The sequence below is a fragment of the Pituophis catenifer genome, unplaced genomic scaffold (assembly GCF_029215685.1).
Source record: "Pituophis catenifer annectens isolate HBS135680 unplaced genomic scaffold, rPitCat1.0.hap2 SCAF_3, whole genome shotgun sequence".
NCBI classification, from domain to species: Eukaryota; Metazoa; Chordata; class Lepidosauria; order Squamata; family Colubridae; genus Pituophis; species Pituophis catenifer.
The window spans coordinates 7,303,033-7,315,188 of NW_027256883.1; the positions used below are offsets into that span (position 1 = coordinate 7,303,033).

At 42.4% G+C, this 12,156-nt stretch overlaps 1 protein-coding gene across 1 annotated transcript; it reads right to left on the bottom strand.

Moving 5' to 3' along the window:
• Positions 1 to 796: 796 nt before the first annotated feature.
• On the bottom strand, positions 797 to 11,310 carry LOC139314286 (proto-oncogene Mas-like). The gene is made up of 4 exons (XM_070939869.1): positions 11,215 to 11,310; positions 7,474 to 7,606; positions 2,585 to 2,651; positions 797 to 1,769 (listed from the first exon to the last, which is right to left on the bottom strand). The coding sequence occupies exons 1-4, from the start codon at positions 11,308 to 11,310 to the stop codon at positions 797 to 799; spliced, it is 1,269 nt and encodes a 422-aa protein (XP_070795970.1).
• Positions 11,311 to 12,156: the final 846 nt, after the last annotated feature.

Genomic DNA, 12,156 nt, shown 5'->3' on the forward strand with positions numbered 1-12,156 from the left:
CTCCTGGTGATTTTTATAGATTTCTGACCGCAAATCATCAGGACCTGGTGCTTTATTACTTTTTTGTTTTTTTAATTGCCTCAAATATCTCAAATGCTGTTATCTCATTATTTAATAAATCTTTACATTCCACCGAGATTTTTGGCGGTCCTATTTTTTTGCAGATATTGCAATATCTTGCCTTCCTCTATCTTTTCTTTATTCTCATACAAATTTTTAAAGAACTCATAGGCCCTTATTTTGACATATTAATTCTAATTGAATCTCAAATTCTATAATTTGGTGATAATGCTTGGACGATATACAACAGAGCATAACATTTAAAATGATGATAAAGGCTATAGTTTTTAAACATTTCATCCGGTATCAACTTACAATTATTGCTACAAAAACTCTTATTATGAAAAAACAACAACAAATGGAATGATATAAACGTTTCACTAGCTGGGAAAGATTGAGGGCAAAAGAAGAAGGGGACAACAGAGAATGAGGTGGCTGAATGGGGTCACTGAAACAGTCGGTGTGAGCTTAAATGGACTCCAGAGGATGGTAGAGGACAGGAAGGCCTGGAGGAACATTGTCCATGGGGTCGCGATGGGTCGGACACAACTTCGCAACTAACAACAAAAAGCTTTAAAAACTACGAATGCAGCAATGTTTACTCTTTTTGTGGTTTTGAGTTTTGTAGTTTCCTCTTGCAAAGCACGTCAGTGTTACACATCCTCACTGAAAATGCACATTATATACCAAACTAAACAACAATATAAAATACTGGATAGACAGTGTCAGAGACACTTCACACCTCGTCTTCCTTCAGACTTTCCTGGTCTACTTCCCTGTCCTGCTCATCCTTGAAAACTCTTTGCAGAGCAACCTTGAAAGAGGTTCTGGGCTGCTCCCTTTCCCTCTTCTTCCTCCCAACTAAGAAATAAAGAAGAGGGTTGATGCTGCTGTTGAGAGAGGCACATCCGAATCCAATGGTCATGAGAATGTTACGAGGTGGATCCAAATATTCAACGACATAAAAGGCGTTTATTGGGAGAGAAAGGAGGAGGAAGCAAAGGAGAGCTAGCAAGGTGGCGGTGAGCAGCTTCCTTTGATTGTGTTGCAATTTAGACCTCATATGAATCAAAAGGGTCACAGTAGAGACAATCATAATGGGTGTACAAAGTAAACCATTCACAATAAGCTGGAAAAGCAAAGGCGAGCTGCTGATCTGGTAGAGAATGAAGTGCACCATAGAGAGCAGGAAGGAGAGGATCCAGATGATGATGCAAACGAGTTTGGAGAAATATGGAGGACGATGGCAGCGATGCCAGAGTGGGAAGAGAGCAGCTGCACATCTGTCCAGGCTGATGGCCATCAGCAGAAACTGGCTAGCAGAATAAGTGAAGAACAAGAGCTCAAAAACCAAGAATTGAATGGTTTTGACAAGGTGAGTTCCGTGACCAAGAAGTGACACCACTACAAATATAGCTGCAATAATGAGGAATGTGAGGACGCCAAAATCAGCAATGGAGAGATTCAGGATGAAAGTGGTGAAAGAGTTCCTCTTAATGGATTTAGTCAGAATATAAATTGTCCTTCCATTTCCAATCAGGCCCAAAACACAGATAATGGCAATGAATCCATTGATAAGATTTCGTGTTAGATTATCCAATCGTACATCATATGGAGAAGTAGAAACATTGTTATAGGCGCCACGAAGTGAATGTGCAAAATATTTAATACCAAAATGCTTACCAAAACTTAACCGTTCAGGGTTTGATCTGTTGACAGAAAGAGAACAAAATGAAACCAATCCTTATTACAGAAATAGACATATTTCTTTAAAAAAAAATTTTTTTTTTGCAAAGATTGGTAGACAAATTTCTCTTTTGACAATTAAAAGGTAATGTCGGTCATGCCAATTCTCTGTTCCTGTGTGGCAGGAGAATAGCTGCAGTCAATACAAACCCAAGCTTTTTATCCATAAGTCTTCTAGATGCTTTTCATGATAACCCCCAACAATCCTCATTGCTGACTACTCTGACTGATGCCAAATGGAAGGCAGAGTTCCATGCTTTGGAGAACACCAGATCCCTGATCAGTTTGTACCAGAGGTGGAATTCAGCAGGTTCTGACCAGTCCTGGAGAACCAGTAGCGGAAATTTTGAGTAGTTCGGAGAACCGGTAAATACCACCTCTGACTGGCCCCACCCCCAGCTATTCTCTGCCTCCCGAGTACCAGCTGATCGGGAGGAAATAGTGATTTTGCACTAATCTTCCCCTGGAGTGGGGTGGGAATGGAGATCTTACAGTATCCTTCCTCTGCCACACCCATCAAGCCATGCCCACCAAGCCATGCTACTCCCACCAAGCCACACCCACAGAACCGGTAGTAAAAAAATTGGAATCCCACCACTGGTTTGTACCCAAAGTCATCAAAATCTAACACACTGGGAAACAAATGTCGCAGTTTAAATGGCATTTTGCTTTCAAATGGAAATGAAATGACCAGAAGAGACAGCAATTCCTTCTGACATCCTCTCCAACTGCATTGATAGATTCAGGGCTTAAGCGAATTATGACACAGCATACAAACCGTATAGTTTCGTCATCCTGAGGACTTCCTGATTTGAAGTGGGAGTCGTCATCCATCCTCATAAGGTCTAAGGAAAGTAGGGATGGGAAGGAAATAATGGCAGCAGATGTTATTTAAGTAGCTACAGAGCCAATTTTCTAACATCATGCTAAACTTGATTAAAGCTAAGTTAAAAGTATAATCGGTAAGTGAATAAACCCACATAATATATTAGTTTTTTTGACTGCCCAGGAGAGAAGTCACACTGGAGGTCCCATTTCAAAGTCTAGATGCTGATGGAGTCTGGATGGGGAGGAACTAAATCAGTCTCAATGCCAATAAGACCTAAGGCTTATTTATAGAATGACAGTAATTTCCCAAAAAATAGTTCTGAAAGGGGTTACACTATCTCAGTCAGAGCTTATGTTTAATTTGTGCTGGTCCAAGATTCTTGGCTCTTCATGAAAGATATGTGGATAATATGATGATTACTGAAAAGGATCTGCAAATCCTAGTATTAGTATCAAACTAGCTACTAAGTCTGCATTACTATTAATCTTCTCATCGTTACTATCACCTATCTCCTCCCACTTATGATTGTATGACTGTAACCTTATTGCTGGTATCCTTACGATTTATATTGACTGTTTCATAATATGATTTGATTGCTTATTTGTACCCTATGACTATCATTAAGTGTTGTAGTTTACAATTCTTGATGAATGCATCTTTTCTTTTATGTACACCGAGAGCATATGCACCAAGACAAATTCCTTGTATGTCCAATCACACTTGGCCAATAAAGAATTCTATTCTATTCTATTCTATTCTATTCTATTCTATTCTATTCTATTCTATTCTATTCTATTCTATTCTATTCTATTCCATTCCATTCCATTCCATTCCATTCCTTTCCATTCCTTTCCTTTCCATTTCATTCCATTCCATTCCATTCCATTCCAGTCTATTAAAAGTGACAGAGCACAGTGAAAAAAATGGAACTAACATTAACTATACCAGACTAATGACAGGGCAACCATTCTCAGAACTGACAATGTAGATACTGAATGGATGAATAGCTTCTGCCTTTTAGAATGAAACAAATAAGCAGTCACGTGATATTTCACAATCTACCACTTTTAGAGTGTCCATGAAAAAGACATCAAAATGCTGTGATGTGTCTCTACATATAAAGATCGGAACAGTGCAAGTCATGGAATTCTTGGTGATATCCTATGGAATTAAAAGGTGGACTTTAACAAAGTAGGATAGGAAGAGCATTGACACTTTTGAACTTTGGTGTTGGAAAAGACTAAAACCAAACAAACAAACTGATGGAACACTGAGGAAATCAGGAAATTCATAAGAAGACTATGACCAGCAACTAAGTGGATGGACAGTTATAGTGGCAATGAATACACCGTTGGGAAACTTCAAAGAATAGAATGGATTGCCATGGAGGAAATCTAATTATGTTGTTGCTTGGGGTCCAAAACAATTTTGTGATACATCATCCATCCATCCATCCATCCATCCATCCATCCATCCATCCATCTATCTCCAGTATGCCATGCATGTGGTTGCCCTTGAAGATAATACAGAAATTCTAGCTAGAATGGAATGCATCTATAATGAGTACTTCAGTTCATCCATGTTTCATTGGTCCAGCATTATGAAAGATGCAGTTACATAGGGAAGGAGAAGAGAGGAGAGGGAGAGAGATTGAAAGAAGGAGAGGAGAGAAGAGGAGAGGAGAGGGGAGGAAAATTTCTGGTGATAATGTCACTAAACACAACTTAAACACTTAATAATTTCTTTAAAAGAAATAACCTAAGGAAAAAAGCACATAGTTCCCTTTGTATCTTGCATATACCTTTTAAAGAAGTGAATAGATTTGTCTGTGTGCTTAAGATGAAATCAGTCCTCATTGTTTAAAATGTCATTCAGGATACTGAAATTTTAAAAAGAAACATAATTGTTAGAATGAAAGTGAACAAATCAGCTAATAAATAAAGCCAATTTGCTTTCACAAGAGCACTTATCAAACAGAGCTCCAATTAGCTTTCCGTGATTCTTTCTTATTGTTGTTGTTGTGCTTTCAAGTGAGCCTTGACTTTTGGTGACTATCTGGATTAGTCCCTGCAACTTTCTTGACAATGTTGTTTTGAAGTAGCTTGTGACTGTGAAAAAGAAACTGACCCAAGATCACCCAACAAATGGAGGAATAACTCATAGTCTCCAGTCTTCACATATATGTGAAAGTTGCCTTAACCACAATTCCTCAATTTTTTGAAAACTGTACCCTACCTACTGCTCCACTTTGGCTGGTTTCTCAAGAGGAGGATAAATCTGTATCAAGAACAGAAATTATACCTCTCAATGTTTTTCTTAACATTGACTTCCTCTTCTTTCTCTGAGTGCTTAAAAAGGTAAAGTTAAAGGTTCCCCTCACACATATGTGCTAGTCGTTCCCAACTCTAGGGGGCGGTGCTCATCGGCATTTCAAAGCTGAAGAGCTAGCACTGTCCAAAGACGTCTCCATGGTCATGTGGCCGGCATGACTCAACACCAAAGGTGCACAGAACGCTGTTCCCTTCCCACCAAAGGTGGCCCCTATTTTTCTACTTGCATTTTTTACGTGCTTTCGAACTGCTAGGTTGGCAGAAGCTGGGACAAGTAATGGGAGCTCACCCCATTACGCGGCATTAGGGATTCGAACCGCTGAACTGCCGACCTTTTGCTCGACAAGCTCAGCGTCTTAACCAATGAGACACCGCGTCCCCTCTGGGTGCTTAGGATATTATAACATAAGTATTAATCTCACTTTTCTTTTCAAATCTGGAAAGAATGTGTGGGCCAGCTCTCCTCTGAAATCCCATCTGCCTTTGCTGCCCAATCTATTTTGATTGGTTTTCTTTTCAGAAAGAGCTTGGGAAGACTTTTTTTCCATCTCTTCCTTCAATTTCTCCCAAAAAAGTGTAGGATTTCTTCAAAGCAACACGTCGGAGAAAATCATAGCATCTTACAAACTCCTCCCAACCCTTCTTTCAACCTATAACTAAAAGAGGACTTCTTTTCATATAATACAGTAGTGGGCAAAATTGTGGAAACCTTTTGAGAAAAGTTTATTTTTGAGGTTTGATGGCTATTAACGCCACTTTTTTTGGAGTTCCAAGATAATCCTATTCCACTGCTGGAATGGCCTGGGAATAGCCCCGACCTTAACCCAATTGAAAATCTATGGAGTCGACTAAAGAAACTGATTAGTCAGAAGCGACCCAGCAATAAAACCCAGTTAATAGAAGCCATCATTCAATCTTGGTTTCACATGATAACAGCTGCAGAACTAAAAGACTTGGTTCACTCCATGGGAAGATGTTGTAAGGCTGTAATTCATGCTAACGGTTACCCAACAAACTATTAACTGACATGGTGGTAATTTTTGTATATCTCGTTTTTTCTACATGTTTCACTTTTCTTCTTTATACTGTAACTTCTATTCTAACAGCAAATCCTTCCTAAAAGTTATTGCATTACATTCTTGATTAAATTATCTTTCCATTGATATATAATTTCATGGTACTACTTCAAAAAAAAAAGAGAAAGTGGTGTTATTAGCCTTGCTGGTACAGTGGTCTAAGCACCCTGTTATTAAGAACAGCTGCCTGCAATTTCTGCTGGTTCGAATCTCTCCAAGGCTCAAGGTTGACTCAGCCTTCCATCCTTTCTAAGGTAGGTGAAATGAGGACCCAGTTTGTGGGGGCAATAAGCTGACTTTGTATAAATATACAAAAGGATGAAGGCTATTGCTTAACACATTGTAAGCCGCCCTGAGTCTCCAGAGAAGGGCGGCATATAAATCAAATAAAAAAAAAATAGCTAGTTTTAGAAAATACACTTTTCCCAAAAGGTTTCCATAAGTTTGGCCACTACTGTAGTTTCCAAGAGACAACAAGTTTACCTGGTGAAGACAGCTAGTAGGTCCAAGGAGGATCAGCAGATCTCTTTGAAGACCAAAGAATGCCCAGAAAATGCAATTTCTTTGATGAATCTGGTTTCACCCTTTGATGGCCTGTGGTAGAGATGCTTTGAGAAAACAGAATATATACAGCCAAGTGGAAAGATAAGGAGGAACTTGTTTAATCTCTGCAAACTCAGCACGATAAAGATTTTCTGTAATATGCAAATAATATGAATGATATTTGATGATATCTTGGCAGGGGAAACAATCTAAAAATTTGAGTGAGAACATACCAGTGCCTTCTCTGTCTACAAATTGTATAGCACGGGTGTCAAACTCGATCGCAACATGATATATCGTGACATTTTTGCCTTTGCCGATCTGGGGTGGGCGTGGTCTGCTTGTGACGCATCCGGCCCGCGGGCAGCCAGTTTAACAGGCCTTTTGTATAGGAATAATGGGAGAATAAGTCAAATTGCAGAGTGCATTGAAGTACGGGTAGTCCTTGACATATGACCACAATTGAGCCCAACTTTCTGTTGTTACGTGAATCAGTTGTTCAGTGAATTTTGCCCCATTTTACAACCTTCCTTGCCACAATTTGTTCAGTGAATTACTACAGTTGTTAAGTTAGTAACACGGTTGTTAAGTGAACCTGGTTTCCCCATTGGCTTGTCAGAAACCATGTGACCCTGGGATATTGCAACCATTATAAATATGAGTCAGTGACTACGTACTTGAATTTTGATCACGTGACCATGGAGATGCTGCAATGGTTATAAGTGTGAAAAATGGTCATAAGTCATTTTTCCCTGCCATTTCAATGGCCACTAAATGAACTGTTGTAAATTGATGATGATGATGATGATGATGATGATGATGATGATGATGATTTCAATTTATATGCCACCCCTCTCCTAAGACTCAGGGCGGCATATAAATTAATTACCTATGGTCCCATCTGGAAGTGACTGTTGTGGCCTGCCAGCTGCCAGCGGAGCTGGTGGCAGACTCAGACGATGAGTAGGTTGCGGAGGAACTTGGGCCAGTCCTGGAGTCTGGGGAAGACTCTGATGGATGCTCTGCATCAGACACAGAGATAGAGCCAGGGCCATCCAACATTACCCAGATGCCTTTGGAGTCAGAGGCAAGTGGGAAGAAGAACAGCTGGGGCCTGTTCCAGTTGTGCATATGCGCAGAGCTGTCAGGAGAGGAGAACAATTGTTGTGGCCTGTACCCAACCTGTGCAGCTAGTAGCTGATTCAGACAGCGAGGAGGCTGGTGTGGTGTTGCGCCAACAGCCTGTGCAGCTGGCACTCGAGTCGGACAATGAGGAGGCTGGAGAAGATGTGGTGCCAGAGGCGGGGATTCATCCAGGGCCTCCAGAACCTCCAGAAGCTCCCTTAAGTGAAGAGGACGAAGAGGAGGAGCCTCTTCTCAATGCACGGGCGCGCAGAGCTGCCAAAAGGCAGGAATGGCTCCTCAGGAGGAGGTCTCCTCGAGAGTAAGGCTTGGGGCTAATTGGCCACTCCTTTAGCCTGTTTAAGGAAGGACGATGACCGAAGCAATTTGCAGGGAACAACTTCGTTCACATATCTTCCTGTCTTGTCTTGCTAATCTTATCAGCTTTCTGCAAATTGCTTCTGGGCATTCTGCCAACCATAGTAAGTTTTCAGTTATTATTCTTTGAATTCTTGGCTGCTATTAATGCAGTTAATTAACAGCCATTGTTGTAAAAGACTGGTTTATTCAGTAAACTAAGGTTTGAACGGACTTTGTGTGTGCTGCGTTCTTTGGGGTCCGTAGCTGGGGCAGAACAACAATTGAGTACCAGGAGCCGAATCAGAAAGAAAGGCACTCATGGACATTGAATGGCTCCTCCCTGGCTGGGGAATAAATAGAAGCTAAAAGGAAGTGGAGTCATGGGAAACAACGTTCGGATTTATTTAGGAAGATTTGTTCATCATGGATTCCTGTCTCAGAGACTGTTTGAGAGAGTTTAATTTACAGCTTTGTGGCTGGAAGCTCCCAGCCTGGCAATTATCCAAGAACTGATAAGGTCGGTACTTCAGTTAACCCTTGGAAGGATTATTGCCTGGACTGTTCTGTGTGCGAATGCCATGAATTCACAGTAGTTAAATAAAGAGGGTTTTTTTTTCAGGACAAGGGGTTCTATTTCTTGGTTCTGCAAAGGCTGGGTCAGAACCAGGCGTGGGTTCTAAATTTTTTTACTACCGGTTCTGTGGGTGTGGCTTATTTTGTGGGTGTGGCTTGATGGTCATGTGACAATCCTTAAGGATTTAGCAGAGGTACTGGTCCACCAGGCTTTTAACTGCTTGAAGAGCTGTACCGGTCTACTCATTTGTTTTTGGAGGCACCAGTCTACCACCACACTGCCTTTTAACACTGATCAGCTGTAGGGCGGCCCTTTGAAGCCCCACGGCAAGAGTTTAAACAGTTTTTTTCCTTCTAGCCAATCAGCTGGGACTCAGGAGGCAGCAATAGAATGGGGGCGGGGCCAAATAAAAGGTAAGAATAACACGGGGGGCAAGGGGGCCAGGAGGGCCCAGCTCCTGAACAAAGAGAACTGGTTTGGTGACATCATATCATCACTGCTACCGGCTCAGCCGAACCGGGCTGAACCGGGAGGAACCCACCACTGGTCAAAACAGTGTCTCGGGAAGAAATGACTCAGTAGAGCTTTCTGGGTCCACAACATGAAGCTACAGAAAGGGTTAAGGGGATATATTTGTTCAGTAAAAAGAAAGGAGAAGATGAGAGATTTCTAAGAATAAGAATAAGAATTTGGTTTCCGGTAGAGTCTGGGAAGATCTGAACCGCTATTAAGTCACCAGTTCCACATTGCTTTCAAGTAATACAACTTAACCACTACTTCGTGATTTCTTTGATGAGTTCCTTTGAGCCAGGCTTGATTCCTGTGATTTGCATCCCTGTGTTCACCATCTTCCTTAAAATTTGAAAATAACTTCACAATGGTAACTTTACAGTGCAAACCTGCGAACAAGTATTTCGACAGGCCGTTCTTGTCACTCCTTAAAAAAAAAACCACCATATTTTCTCTGCAGATAAACTCTGCAGAGTTTTGCAGATAAACTCTGCAGAGTTTTGCAGATAAACTCTGCAACAGTACAAAGCACAGAGAAATATTGAAGTTCCCAGAACTCTTCTAGATCAGCTGCCCCCAAGCTTTTGGGTACCAAGGACCAGTTCCATAGAGAAAGGTTTATCCGCAGACAGGAAGGAAGGGCTGTGGTTTTGCGTGCTGCCTGCATCCTGTGGATGGGGCTTCACTTGTTTCCATGACCCGGTTTCTGGCATGCCACAGACCAGTGCTGGTCCACGGACCAGGGATTGGGGACCCCTGCTCTAGAATATCCACAAACAGACACCCAGACATTCAATAATTGCCTTAGAATGTGCTAGAGCTCTCTGGGTTGTCATGGTTCTGAGCTAGGGAAGTAGGACGCTGATTTACAATGCCTTTATTCCAGCACAGAATCATAGCACAAAGTGAGTCAAAGCCAGCTCTACGAGCCTCCATCCTCCAGCTGATTATGGAGGGCCGGAGCTCCCTGTCCCTCTCCAGCTGTCTTGAATGCCGGCAATCAACCTCCTTGGATCTCCGGCATTTCCGTGGTGCTTGCTGCTCGCCTACTCACTGCTGCCATTCTGCGCAGAAATCTGCTTCCATTGCTCCGCCATATACCCTCTCCCTGTGAGTCCCACCCTCTTCCTCCCAAGTGACAGGGCCTAACTACCCCACCCAGGGCTTAATCCAGAGGTGGGTTTCAGCAGGTTCTGACCAGTTCTGGAGAACCAGTATTAAAAATTCTGACTGTCCCCATCCCCGTTTATTCCCTGCCTCCCAAGTCCCAGTTGATCAGGAGGAAATGGGGATTTTGCAGTAACCTTCCCCTGTAGTGGGGTGGGAATGGAGATTTTGAAGTATCCTTCCCGTGGAGTGGGGTGGGAATGGAGATTTTGCAGTATCCTTCCCCTGCCATGCCCACCAAGCCACGCCCACCAAGCCATGCCACTCCCACCTAGCCACACCCACAGAACTGGTAGTATTTTTTTATTAAAACCCACCACTGGCTTAATCCCCTTCAAGGGCTCCCCCCCCAACTTTGTAGCAACCCCGAGATGGCACACAGAAGCCTGAAACCATTGCCGTTTAGGAGGTTGACACGGTGTTCTGCCCCAGCTTCGGATTCCCAGAGAATGTGACACACACCAAACTTCGCAAACACTGTTTTAATTCCAAATTTAATTTAATTTAATTTAATTTAATTCCTTTCAAGAATGCAGGCTTCCCATGCAAAGGGTCCTTATCAAAGTTATTACGAACAAAGTCCGACAAAGATTGGCAATCAGCCCAGAAAACCAGATATGAGAAGTCGCTCGCTCTCCAAGATGCTCTGTAGTAATGAGACGTTGTTTCTAGCAAGAAAGCACTAGCTGCGTGCGACTTAAATAGGCTAAGGGAATGGCCAATTATCCTCAAGCCTTACTCTCGAGGAGACCTCCTCCTCCTGAGTAGCCACTCCTGCCTTTTGGCAGCCCTGCGTGCTCGAGCATTGAGGAGAGGCTTCTCCACTTCGCTCTCTCCACTGGAAGGAGCCTCTGGAGGTTCTGAAGGCCCTGGCTGAGTCTCTGCCTCTGGCATCACATCCTCTTCAGCCTCCTCGCTGTCCGACACAAGCACCGGCTGCACTGGCTTCTGGCGCGACACCACACCAACCTCCTCCTCATCGGGATCAGCCATGATCCGCACAGGCCGCTGGCGGGCCACAGCACACGGGTATTGTAGTAACCTATATGACTTTTTTTTTTTTTAAGATCAGCAGATCAGAATACAGGATGCCACTTGGTGTGAGTGATGGGAATACATTCAAGTTTTTAGAATGCAAGTTTTTAAGCTCCTACTGAGAACATCTGGACGGAGTTTACAGAGATCATCCTGGTTTCAACACAAAGTTGTATTCCTTCCTAAATAATCATCATTATTGTAATCCTATTTCTCATTTACATGTACAGATTTATGTAATGTTTGCATGTAGTTATTATTGTATTCCTCCTATTTGGGGGCACTGCATTAATCACTCTCCTAGTTGTTTATTATTATTATTATTATTATTATTATTATTATTATTATTATTATTATTATTATTATTTATTGAATTTATATACCACCCTTCTCCCCGAAGGGACTCAGGGCGGTGAACAGCCGAAAATTAAAATAACATACAATATAAAAGTTAAGGTAACTAAAAATAAATTAAATTAATTGGCCTCCCAATTTAAAACCCCAAGCTATACAATTAAAAACTAACCCATAAAACCTATTCAGGCCAGGCCAGCTTGCTGAAATAAAAACGTCTTCAGGGCCTTACGGAAAGTGCGGAGATCCGGGATCAGTCGTATTCAGGGAGATAGTTCGTTCCAGAGGGCGGGTGCCCCCACAGAGAAGGCTCTCCCCTCCTCTCCGCCAGCCGACGTTGCTTGACTGACGGCACCCTGAGGAGGCCCTCTCTGTGAGAGCGTATTGGCCGGTGGGAGGTTATCGGTAGCAGAAGGCGGTCTCGTAAATACCCTGGCCCTAGCATTATCA